Genomic DNA, 13,141 nt, shown 5'->3' on the forward strand with positions numbered 1-13,141 from the left:
ATGAGAGCAGGGCTTTGGGGGAGTTAGCACTCTCTGAGGACACGCATGGTTGTGGCTTCAAGCTGGTCACTCTGCTCATAGGGCTCCAGCTTCCCCCGCGTAAGAGGAGGGCAGGGGACCGAGGGCTCCGCGATGTAACGCCAACCAGCAGGGCGCCGCACCCCCTGCCCGCCTCGTGACTACCTGGGATGTTCTTAAGGTCTAGTCCAGTTTGACTTGGGTGGCAGCTGCCACTCTCAGTAACTCAGATGGCAAAACCGCGGCCAGCACTGCTAGGAACTGCAGCGAGCAGCAGCTCCCTGAGCCGCCAGGCCGGCGGCATGAGGATGAGCCCAGCGACCCAGCGGGCTGGGGCCGGCTCAGAGGCGGGGCCTCGGGCGGGTCCGGGGCGGGGCGCCGGCAGAGGGGCGGTGCCTCAGGCTGGGGCGCACAGTGCGTGCGGGCTGGTAGGCTTGTCGTGGCGTGACGTGCTTGGCGCCCGTGCTCGGCCCCGTCCCATCCCGCCAAGGTCCCGCCCCTTCGTCCCTCGCCGCGCCACCTCTCAAGACGCTGGGGCTGCGATGGCGGAGGCCGTGGAGCGCACTGACGAGCTGGTCCGCGAGTACCTGCTCTTCCGCGGCTTCACTCACACACTAAGGCAGCTGGACGCCGAGATCAAGGCGGACAAGGAGAAGGGGTTCCGGGTGAGGGGCCTGAGGGCGCGGTGCGGGCAGAAGCGGCCCGAGGGAGCCGGGGAGCGGGCTTCCCCCCAGCACTGCCGCCGGGGCGGGAGCGGCGCTGTCACTCGCGCTGGGGCTCCAGAGACCTCGGCGCGTCCGACCCCAGCTTGACGGATGAGGAACTGAGGCCCTTAGACGGACAGGACCTGCCTGAAGTCTCCCCGCCTTCTCCCCCCCGCGTCAGGAGCATTGCCGAGGCTGGAGCCCCAGTGCCCCGGCTCCTGGTCCAGGGTTCCGTCTCTACTCCAGCCCCCTTGGCCAGGATGGCGATGAGGTTTTAGGAGCCGAGGCTAGGTAGATGGTTGCGTTTTGGCAACCGATATTCGTGTTGGCTTCCAATGGCAGTGGAAGCAAAGAGGTCTGCAGTCCACACGTTAGCTGGGTTCAGGTATCTGCAGTGTTTGTTTAAAATGGTCACGTCAGGGACTCATTGGCAATTTTGCTTCTGCAGTTGTGGAAGACCTCATGACACATTAGAAAAACCCAAACTTCCCCTGCTCTAAAGTGAATTTTCGTTGCGAGGTTCTTGGAATGTGCATGTGTGTAATTTGTATGTTTGTATGTACTGACTTCAATGAGAGGCAGTGAGCTAGCAGAAGGAGCACTCCGGGGAAGTTAGGAGATCTGCTTTGCTGCCTGGCCAAAGTTAGTGGCTACTCAGTGACAAAAGCAAATCATTTCACCCCTCAGGGCCTCAGTGGCCTGATTTATAAGCTAGAGGAGTTGAATTGGTATTGGTATCCAAACCCTTTTCCAGATTCTGTACTCTGGTGTAATTGCTCCTCAAAAGAAGGTGACTTCCTTGGCTGACACTGAGCATCTACCGCAGCTTCTGTGGAACTGATGACTTGAAGGAGTCAGTCCCTGCACATGATCCTTGGGATCCTGGAATTAAGATTGTATCATACTCTCTTCTCCACCCCACCCTCTTTTTAAAAAATGTGAGGTAACCGAGAGTACAGTCAAGCAACATTGCCATTTTTGTTTTTTTGTTTTTTTTTTGAGACAGAGTCTTACTCTGTTGCCCAGGCTGGAGTGCAGTGGCATGATCTTGGCTTACTGCAACCTCCGCCTCCCTGGTTCAACGATTCTCCTGCTTCAGTCTCCCAAGTAGCTGGGATTACAGGTGCACACCACCACACCTGGCTAATTTTTGTATTTTTAGTAGAGACAGGGTTTTACCACGTTGGCCAGGCTGGTCTCGAACTCCTGACCTCATGTGATCCACCCGCCTTGGCCTCCCAAAGTGCTGGGATTACAGGCGTGAGCCACGGTGCCCAGACTGACATTGCCAAATCGATCAAGAAAGTCAGAGGCAGATCCAAGATCTGGAGTCAGATCTCTTATGTTCTGGGCCAGAGCCCTTTAATACCTGAAATTTCTGTGCTTGCTAGAAGGTCAAACCACTTATCTAACATCAGAAAATTACTGAAAAACGGTTGCATTAATATGTTTTGAAAATGTTACAGATTGCTAACTTACAAATTTTTTTTAACACCCAGAAGCCATGACAAGAGGAAAAATCTTTATTCCGCGGAGGGGAGAATTCCCTTCTGTCCCTTACCACCTTCTCCATCCATGTTTCTCACCAGGTGGATAAGATTGTGGACCAGCTGCAGCAATTAATGCAGGTGTATGACTTGGCTGCCCTTCGGGATTATTGGAGCTACTTGGAGCGTCGGCTCTTCAGCCGCTTGGAGGATATATACAGACCCACCATCCACAAGCTGAAAACCAGCCTGTTTCGCTTTTATCTTGTCTACACAATCCAGGTGCCTGTTGATTTGGGGGTTCTGTTTCCCTTGGTGGAAGGAGCTCTTTGACCCTGAAATAGATTTTCTTCCAATTCCTAGGGAAGACTCTGTATGTGACTATGGTAAAGAGCGCAGCAGTCACAGTGCAATTATTTTTGACTGTTTTCCTTCTTTTTCTTTTTTTTTCCTTGTCATCTGTAGATCATCTGACTTGTCTTCCCCATTCCTATTTCCTTTCTTATTTTAAGGTGTAAGCTTAAAGCAAAGGTGGTATTTTAAAAAAGGTAAGTAGCTGGATTAAAGTTCGAGTAATAAAGCTGATAGCTGACCTGGAGGAATGAGTCACTTAGTTGTTTGAATATCAGCTAGGGATTAATTTTTAGGATGGCATTTATCATTAGAACTTCAGTTTCAACCAGCTTTGAAATGACAAGTTCCTTAAGAAAAGAATGAGGATTTCCCTTATATTATGGAATTTGTAGATCCTGTTTTGCCACTCACCTGGCAGGCTGATAGCCAAAGGTTGTCTGCTGTGCATTGATGAAGAATCTTACCTCTGGATTTCTGTCTCTCCTCCCTCCTTGTTACCTTTTTGTGTCTCGGCAGACAAACAGAAATGACAAGGCTCAGGAGTTCTTTGCAAAGCAGGCCACGGAACTCCAGAACCAGGCTGAGTGGAAGGATTGGTTTGTCCTGCCTTTCCTGCCATCCCCGGACACCAACCCCACCTTTGCTACCTACTTTTCTCGACAGTGGGCTGACACCTTCATTGTGTCCCTGCACAACTTCCTGAGTGTCCTGTTTCAGTGCATGCATATCCTCTCAGTTGCCTAGGGCTGAGGTTCCCAGCCTCAGGCACCCAGACCTCAGGATCAGTAGTCTACTGCTCTCCATACAGGCATTTCTTCTACAAATTGCACAGGGACCATTTTCATGGGTCACTTGAGGCGGCTGGACAGATTGTGGTGGTTTTTGCCATTCAGCTAGGGAATCATAAATCTTAGTTCTGACACTGTGCTGCTGAAGTAATAGTGACGTGTGGGAAGGGACAGCGGCAGCAGTGGGGTGCTAGTACAGGCTTTGTCAGCAGGCACTGGGGTTGGAAGGCAGCTGCTGCTTGGAGAAACCGGGCAGCCTTGAGAGTACCTTCTCTGTTCATGAAACGTGTTCCCAGGGATATGCCTTTGCTTGGATTAGGCACAAACGAGAACACTTCTTGGGCTGGAACTTCTGCCTGCGTTAGTGTTTGGTTTACTGTCTCTAATAGTAACTTCAGTGTTCCTTAAGTTGCCAGAAAATACAGTAGCCTTAAGAATATATATGCAGGTATTTGAGAGGGGGAATGAATGAGAATGTAGGTAAATAATTTACAGGCTACCAAAAGTACAAGCCAGAGCTCCTGAGACCTGGGGCCTAGGGCCTGGGCCATGTGGCATGCTCTGTCATTCATGCTCTCTAGGCTGGAAATCTAGGGAGGAGAAGGGAGTCTGGCTTGAATGGGGCTGGCTGGTGAGACAATGATAAATTTGGGTGTTTAGAGGCCCACCCACAGGCGGGCATTTTGGCTTCTGGGAGGAACGCTTTCTGGTGGAGGTGGGAGGGGCGCCTTTCCTGCCTTCACCCTGTCAGCATCACCGATGAGTGTGAATTCCACTCTTGCCAGAGCTGCATTTTTTTCCTCCCCTTTGCTCCCTCTCTTCATCCTGAGGGCTCTCCAGTGAACCTTGTAGGCCCTTCAGTGAAATCAAGACTGTCATGAAAGATCTTTTCAGTGCTCCTCAAACTAGGTTACAGACATGTGGGCTCCATCTTCTTCCCCAGTTCTGTGGCCCTGTCAGCTCTGTGCTCCTATTAACTGAAGCTGCCTGCAGCAGTGGAGAAGGACTGTATCCCAAGCTAGTTTGGGGTTGTTCTTGGGGTGGCCTTGCAATCTGCAGAAAGCTTTCTCTTCTCAGTCCAAACCTTTGCCAGGGAGAGGCTCAATCTGGGGAGGCGAAGCCAAGTGGCTGGTCCTTTCTGCCTCAATGGCTGTATTTTTGCAGAGCCACTGGTCTCAAGGGCTGCTTTTAGCTGCCTGAACTGACCTCACTAAAGCTCAGACTGGCTGTGAAGTTCACTGGTTGCCAGCTAGCTCTTTGTTGCTGGTATTTGGGAGAACATGCTTAGGTTTGGATTTATGTTCCCTCTGTGGGCTGGCCAGGCAGATGGTCCTGCGTCTGTGAGTCTGTCCGAATGAAGTGACAAGGGAGCGACTATTTCATTAAGCCCACAATACCACTCCTGTACTCTATTCTCTGTGTCTAATGTGTTTTCCTGGTGTGTCAAGGGTTTGGGAAGGACTGAACACTTCACAGGCTGGCTTATTCTTTAACTTTGTGCACCAGTCCCTGTGATCCTGAACTTTGATGCGGAGTGTCAGAGGACTAACCAGGTTCAAGAAGAAAATGAAGTTCTGCGTCAGAAGGTTTGTTCTGAACAGGCTCGCTCCTGGGGTAGTACTTCTGCTTTTTGTGGGTGAAATTAGGTAGTGGCAGTGGAAGGCTATATTAATCAGCCTTCCACTGCCACTACCTAATTTCTCAGATGGAAATGAGTCACCAGAAAGTCAATATTGGGGATTTGGAGAGTAACAGTCTCTGAAAACCAGAGGTGAGATTCGTATTTTAAGTCAAATGTATAGCATGAACAACGTAGTAATAACAGGTAATTAACCTTTAAGGAGAAAAAGACTATATGCATCCATGCCACCTTATAAATAACCTGTTTTCATACATCTGTTTTGTCTTTCCATATATACATGTATACACACACACACACACACACACACGTATATATATCGTTTACAACCCAGATATAATTTAGTTGTTCCTACTCAGCTATATGTTTCTCTAGTTTGATAAAACAATAGATGCCTGTACATTTTGCCTGAGGAATATTTCTCTTTCTTGAAATTAAGAATCTCTGTAGGTGATATTGTTAGAAAAAGGAAGATTATAGGCTGTTTAGGTTATAGGGTTTAAGATTCTTGGGTTTTTCGGGTATGTGAGTATGTAATTTTCTTCAGGGAAATGGTTAAAAGCACTGTAATTCATTAAAAAAAATTTTTTTTCATTCCAAAATCAGGCTTTGAGAGTTCCAAAGCCTGATTTTGTAGATGTCAGAAAGCAAAGCAGGATGGGTGGAGCTATTTTTCTCAGTGAATTTAGGAGGAAGCAAGTCAAATGATTTAAAAAAAAAATGGGTTTTGGATTTCTAATGGTTTTTGTTTTTCTGGTCTCACTGTTGTCCAGTGGCAGCAGTCACTTTTCCCAGTCTGTGGCGAGCAGAGTGAGATGGGCCCCGTGAGGCTGAGGCGAGTGGCACTCAGAGCCAGTGGCCTTGGATGCAGCGTGTCTAGAAATCTCCCTCCGCAGAGGGAGGGTTAGGTGAGATCATTGGCTAACTCAGCCCTACCCGTGTAGCTCTTTGCACTGCAAGCTGAAATCCACCGACTGAAGAAGGAGGAGCAACAGCCAGAAGAGGAAGAGACGTTGGTGCAACACAAATTGCCTCCTTATGTCTCCAACATGGACCGCCTGGGGGACTCGGAACTGTGAGTGTGTATGACGGCCCTCTCCTTTTCTTTGCCCTCTGTGCTCTCAGCCCCATGGTTCCCTCTAATCTTGCCTGTGCCTCCTGAAGGAGAATTGCGGAAGAGCCTCCTGGCACACACTGCCCTTGCTTCAGAGCTTTATTTTTACCTTTTGAGACGGAGTCTCACTCTGTTGCCAAGGCTGGAATGTCATGGCCCGATCTCACTGCAACCTCTACCTCCTGGGTTCAAGAGATTCTTCTGCCTCAGCCTCCTGAGTAGCTGGGATTACAAGTGCATGCCACCATGCCTGGGTAATTTTTTTTTTTTTTGTATTTTTAGTAGAGACAGGATTTCATCATACTGGCCAGGCTAGTCTCAAACTCCTGACCTCAAGTGATCCACCCACCTTGGCCTCCCAAAGTGCTGTGATTACAGGCCTGAGCCACTGTGTCCGGCCTTGCTTGGGAGCTTTATGAGTAAGGTCCCCCTGGCCTCAAAAGTCCCCTAGGAGTTCTCAGCCTCCAAGCCTGTGGCTTCTGCCTAGGGCTGCGGAACTGCATGACTCTGCCAGGGGCCTCTACATCCAGATATGTGTAGCCTGGATAAATAAAAACACAACCACTGTTGTAAAGTCTTGGGAAGGTTTTGTACATTGGAAGGAGCATCTCGTGTATGGAAAGATTGGATGTAACCATGGGTTGGATGCATTCCTCAGTGGAAGCATGCGCCTCTCTGATGGTTTAAAGAACTAGGCAGATTAGAGAGAGGTATTTGACTGACCTTCAAAAACAGTCAGTTAAAGCAGAAGCCCCAGCTGGTGATGATAACAGTAGCAGTTGAAGAAACGGAGGCACACACAGGTGAGGAAGATAGAGATTGGTGAGTTAGGATGCAAACGCAGGCAGCCAGATTCCAGATCTCCACATGGCCAAGTTCTGAACCAGATGAAATAGCTCTAGTGTTGGAAGTGCTTTCTGATGGAAATAAAATGCGAGCCAAATATGTAATTTAACTATTTTAGTAGCTATGTTAAAAAAGTAAAAGAAACAAGATGAAGCTAATTTTAGTGATACATTTTATTTGGCCTAGTATATTCAAAATATCATTTCAATATGTAATGGATATAAACAAAATGTTAATGAGCTATTTTATACTTTTTTTCGTGCCAAGTCTTTGAATTCCAGTGTGAATTTTACATCTCTAGCACATCTCGATTTGGACTAACCACATTTCATGTGCTCAGTAGCACATGTGGCCAGTGACTATCCGATAAGACAGCTCTAAGTTGACTGTGGCCCTCAAAGAAGAGCTGCAGACTGCACCCTTGTAACAGATAAGCTGCTGGCTCCCTTTATATAAAAAAAGTGGTACCAAGGATAATACCATCTTAAAGTGCAGGCTCCTGGACCTGACTGAGGCCTGGTCACTTACTGTCATCCAAAACCCTGTAGGTCTATGTTCTTGGTTTTTCCACATCCTGTTTCAGCCGTCTGACCCTGTGGTGTGTTTGCTGACCAGTGCCATGGTGTGCAGCCAAAGGAATGCCTCCCTCTCCCAGTCACCTCGCGTGGGCTTCCTGTCCTCGCTGCTGCCTCAGAGTAAGAAGAGCCCCTCAAGGTTGTCGCCTGCCCAGGGCCCTCCTCAGGCTCAGAGCTCAGCCAAGAAAGAGTCCTTTGGTGGTCAGGTAAGCACAACTCCTGCCTCTCTAACCCTGGCCAAGAAGCCCCTGGCAGCTGCCTGCGCTTCCAGGCCTCCTTGTCAAGTGTAGACTTGTTTGCCCTCTCTTTAGGACTGATTTCTTGGGCATGTTGATGAGATTCTAAATTGACATCTCATTCCCTTTCTTCTCCCTTCCCGGCTTTTCCTCTCACAAAGTGATGGTTCTGCAGGATGAGAACCTAGAAAAGACTGTATTGGAGGAACTGAGAGGAGAAGGAGGAAAATCCACGGAATGCATTCTGGCTCCCTACCTCCATCTTCACCTCTGGCTAGACTGCAGGCACTGTGGTGTTTGAGACGCTGGGTGGATGCTCGTGCACTGATCAAGGCAGTGCCAGACCTCACACCCGGGTCTGCCGACCCAAGGGGCTGCCTTTCCCTGCCTGTACTCCTGTGTCGGCTCTCAAAAGTCTGTGATGCTTTCTGGGTGAAGTAGTAGATAGATGATGACAGGAAGTACGCTTTGAAGAGTCTCCCCTCTTTTCTCATAAATTTCCTGTGAACTCATGAAGGCTTATGACTGTGTTTTGGTGGCTCAAGTGTGAGTTCAGGCAATTAGAATTTTGAATTTTGGGCGATATAAAAATAGTGTTTGTGTAAAGAGTAAATCAAGAATTATCTCTGAATCCAGGTATTTTGCCTACAAGTTGGTATTTGCTGATTCTGCAAAGGATTTTCACTATTTCTCACTTTTATAGAAGACTGAAAGAGGATTTTTTTGATGTCAGCTTATATCCAAAACAGCCAAGGATGCCACTGAGTAGTTTAACTAGCAGACGTTGTCAGAATTCATTGATTTCAGAAATGCCTGCAGACTTAGTTTATTGCTAGCGTAGGGATACTTTCTCTGTTAGTGTATTATCAATTACAGATAAAGTAAATTGTCATTGTCTGAGGCTTCTTCTCCTGCCGGCCTAGGTGTGAGACCAGTTGCAAGTGACATAGCAGTTTGGGGCTGCTTACTATATACCCAGGGAGGTAGGGATCTGCCTCAGAACGCAGTGCTTGGACTGGGTATTGTTGAGCTGGAGACACTGAGCAGGACACTGGATCAGAAAGAGCATGGGCTTTGGAGTCAGGCAACTTTACTTTCAGCGCTGGCTCCTCATTTGTCATTGGTGCTCAGATTGCTTAAACTCACCCCAGTTTGCTTGGGATAATAATAATAGTATTTCTCCCCAGGGGAGGATGAATTGAGCTGCTAGAAGAAGAGTGTTTGGCATACACAGTGCCTGGCAGAGGGTCAGCACTCAGTAAATGTTGATAGTAGAAGTTGTATTTCTGCAGACCCTGGCCCATGTGGGTACCTGAGTTAGTTCTGAGACCTAAAGTGCCATTAATGCAAAATAATTTTTATCTTAGCAGCCACGAGGGTTCAGGCAGTTAAAACTCAATCGTGGTTACTCCTGTGAATGTTTTTTTGAAATTCAAATCTTAGAATTCCATTTCTGTGGAATGTGGCCAAGTAAGTTGTTCTGCTTGTTTTCTGGATCTCTCACTGTGCCACATTTTGTAAGTTTAATAGATGACGTATGGAATGTTGAGCCCTTTGAAATGAGCTTGAAATTATGAAATTCAATATCATTAACTTGAAAGAAAACACAGAGACAGCTTCTGTGAGAGTAAGCCATGACCATTACTCTATGTGGTCAGGAACTGTGTGTCACATGGTGAGGGTGAAATGAGATTGGAAATTATTTGTGCAGTTTACAGCTAAGTGATGGGGATAAGAATGTGTAATGTGCAGTAAAACATGCCTTACCTTGCCTCCAAAATATAATGGAACAAAGATTGGGTCACTGTGTGGTATGTTAACAGAGCAGTTTCTAGTTCCTCAATGTAGACGACAGATAATAATCTAAAAAACCCAGCAGTCAGGTCACTTGTTTTTTTTATTAGTGGTAGATGATTTAGATTCAGCATTTATGTTTCACTTCTAAAAATAACTAGTAGATTTAAGGTTCAAGAAAAGCACAGAATTTTAGAGTTAGAGGGAAGCTTGAAGGTCATCTGGCCCACCTCCTGCTGAGTATAGGACACTGAATTGATTCTTCCTAAGATGCAGAGCTCATGGCCTGTCAAAGCGGGAACATATGCATGTTAGAAAGCTATTAGAAGAAACTTCTTTATGACTTTTCCTCCCCGGTCTTAGCTTAGCCGTCTGGAGCTACACAGAATAATAAGGCTTATTGTATAGAATAACTCTTCCTACCTTTTCTATGGTAAGCACTCTTTGTTCACCCTCCCTCCAACCCCCACCCCAACTGTTTGTCCCTGTGGCATGATTTCCCCTCACATCCTGGGCCCCCTGCTCTGGGGGACATTCTAATGTTTCAATCCCACTATTATAATTAATGCCCAAATTTGAGTGTACAATTCCAGATGCTGTCTCACAAATACTAACTGCAGGGCATGGTAGGCTTATTTCCTGCCATTTTGATAATATACTGCTTTGAACTCAGTATACAATGGCTTTGGTTTTTAAATAAGCCACATTGCTTTGTTATTGCATATTAAGCGTGTAATCTTTCTTCCTCACTACTGCTACACCAGAGCCCTTCTTTTTTTTTTTTTTTTTTTACTGTTAAAGAATAAGCACACACAAAAAATAGGCTGTATTTTATTGTTAAGTTAGCAATATGTAAAATGATTAGATTTTCCTATCTTAAATATAATTTATAGAGTTGTAAATTTTGCTCCCGTCAGCATTTTGCCTGCTTATAATTGGTTGCTGTACCTGTTGTCATTATTACTGAAATGCCCATTGCATTATTCTTGCAAAACAGATGGCAAAATAGGTGCAAAATAGATTGCTTTTTACACTGAAAGCCTGGCAAATACTCTCTAGGCTTTCAATATGAGTCTGGAGGCAATTTTTTTAAATGGAAATAACTGCAAAACCATACTTCCCAAGCCCTTCTGGGATCTCTAATTACAATAGCCAGGGAGGGCACATCCATAGCAAGCTTGCCTGGGCTGCTGCTTGGCTCACACAACTTGTAGTTTGTACTCCATCCTTCCTGCCAGTGGTAATTTTGCTGCTTTCACACCCACTTGGTGAGCCGTGGAAATTACCTCATTATAGAGATAACCTTTAATCGGCTGTAATGTAAGACGAACTTCTTTGCTTGTGACTCTTATTAGTGTCAAATTACCTCCCAGTTACTGAGAAGTAAGTGGTCACAACTACTGCCCTGAAGGCTTTTTCCAAGGATCTTGACAGGAAGCGGGAAAGCCTGTCTGTCATTCTGGGATTTCTGTGTGAATAGGGCCTGTTTTCTGGGTGGCTTTGTTTAGCTTCAGGTAAGATCAAATTACTGGAACTTGTTTCCTGCTCCGTGTGGATGGCTGCTATCCTGGTAAGCTCTGTGAGGCTTTGGAATCCCTCCTGACCTACTCAGTCCACCGAAAATTAACGGCTATCAACTTATGTCCGTGTCCAGAGTGAGAAGCTCAAATGATAAGACAGAGGTTACCGTGTCTCTCCTGAACTGTAGGAGTCAGGTAGATTATGATAGAATGTACTTCAGACTATTGGAATATTCTGTTATTAAAGACTTTTATGAAGTTTGCCCTTAAAATGAAATAAAACTTTCAATTAACAGTTATTTTATCTGTCCATCATTCCATCATTCGTGTGTTGAGCCAGTCATGAATGAGTGCCCAGCCTATGCGAGGCATGGTGCTGGGTGCCGTGGTTACAGAGATGTATTAGGTAGGGTCACAGTGGAAGAAGCTTCCAGAAGGGTGCGAGCTTCTCTGTGAGCAAGTGTCATTGTCTATAGAGTACATAGTTCTGCTGACATCTTTGACTCTCTTCAGCTTTTTACCTATACACAAGTGTGTGGCCAGAATTTTATGGATTTGTTTGAAGGTAATTACTTACATTGCGCTATGACTTTACCCCTTTTTCCTTTGTTTTTATTTTTTAGCTTTTTATTTCTATAATAATTAACAGTTGCCAGTAAACATTTACTTGTTATATACATTTGTAGCTAGACACAAATTGGCCTTTACCTACTTATTAAAAAGTTTTGTGGACAACACATTCACCAGCTTTTAATACTTTATTATCTTTTGTTATTCTTCTTTAGTGACTAACATAGATTTAAGGAGAAAGGGGAAGCTATCCTCTTCTTTAAGCATAATCTGATAGATCATGCTTAGGTCCATCACTCTCTTGGCATAAACTGCTCTATCATTTGTAAAGGCAGTTCTTCTTTTCTGTACCCTGCACATTCCTTGCTATCTGGACTTGTGAGGGAAGGGTTACCTTTGTACTTCTCAGTGTTTTACTGTTTGCTCTTGCTGGGGAAGTATTACAAGTGGTTTTCGAATCAGTGAGAGGAATTAGAAGCCTCTTCCTTCTATCAATAATGAGCCAATTGAATTGAGCACTCTTTACTGCTGCTGAAAAAGGAAAAACAGCATTTTTCCAGTGGGGGTGCTGAAAAGGCAGGAAGGGGCCCATAAAGTGGCTGTCTCCCTCTGTAGCATTTCCCACCTTTGGTTCCAAGGAAGAATACCTCTGTGACCCATGTACAGCATAGCATGTATGTGACAGCACAAAATGTGGAAGTGGCACCCCCTGGACTGTGATGTGGCTGCTGATGTTGGCATTTTCAGTGACTTGTTCTTATAGGGGCGTCAGATCATTGTCTTCAAACAGGACATGATGCAATTGCCTGCCACTGCCTACCGCCTCCCCAGACCTTAGCCTTGACAGCCAACTCCAACGGGCCACCTCCCCACTCCATCTCTCTGAAGCTTTCTGAGGAGTCGACATTACCTCTCTGTGGCTTTTGTCCTCCCAGGACCCATACACAACTGTTATTGACACAGTTCTAATACTTTGAATTAAATGTGTTTGTGGCTGATTGAGACAGGTTTACCATCCTTTCTTTGTTCATGGAAGTACTTGAAGTTCATAAACAGGCCAAAAATAGCAAATACCCTGGTTTGGCTCCAGGTAAGCTAATAATAGTCTTTTAAAATTTTCTTTCTTAACTGTTCACATGGCTATAGGATTCCAAGAAATCTATGTTAATCATTTTAAATTGTTTACTGTTGACATAAAAAATAACAAGTAGAAGAACTAGAAAGCAACAGGTAGACTTTGGTTGAGTTTCTTCTCTCCACTTAGGGCTTGTGTAGAGACGGTTTCTCAAGAAGATTGGTCTCAAACCTTAGTGGCTGTTGACATTTATATCCCTTTGCTAAGAGTATAAAAAATGAGGTGAGGGTGTATACTCACCCTCACTCTTTGCTAAGAGTGTAAAAAATGAGGGTGAGGGTGTATACTCACAGTTTGTGGGTATAAGCCTGGAAAAAGCCCTGACTGACAATCTGGAAAGGTGATGAGGTGGCAGCTCCTT

General features: G+C 45.8%; 1 protein-coding gene across 3 annotated transcripts in view; it reads left to right on the top strand.

Annotated features, from left to right (window-relative positions):
* Positions 1 to 509: 509 nt before the first annotated feature.
* The window catches only part of WDR91 (WD repeat domain 91), a 29,197-nt gene continuing 16,565 nt past the window's right edge, over positions 510 to 13,141 (top strand). Inside the window, exons 1-6 of one of the 3 annotated variants that reach the window (XM_017532615.1) lie at positions 510 to 683; positions 2,312 to 2,491; positions 3,080 to 3,287; positions 4,855 to 4,937; positions 5,935 to 6,065; positions 7,566 to 7,731. In XM_017532615.1, the coding sequence (XP_017388104.1) occupies positions 561 to 683; positions 2,312 to 2,491; positions 3,080 to 3,287; positions 4,855 to 4,937; positions 5,935 to 6,065; positions 7,566 to 7,731 (891 nt within the window). In that variant the 5' untranslated portion in view covers positions 510 to 560. Of the gene's footprint in view, positions 684 to 763; positions 1,224 to 2,311; positions 2,492 to 3,079; positions 3,288 to 4,854; positions 4,938 to 5,934; positions 6,066 to 7,533; positions 7,732 to 13,141 lie in introns of those variants that run through there. The other 2 variants (XM_037739966.1, XM_037739965.1) reach the window with 2 other exon arrangements.

Source organism: Cebus imitator, unplaced genomic scaffold (genome assembly GCF_001604975.1).
Source record: "Cebus imitator isolate Cc_AM_T3 unplaced genomic scaffold, Cebus_imitator-1.0 Scaffold77, whole genome shotgun sequence".
NCBI classification, from domain to species: Eukaryota; Metazoa; Chordata; class Mammalia; order Primates; family Cebidae; genus Cebus; species Cebus imitator.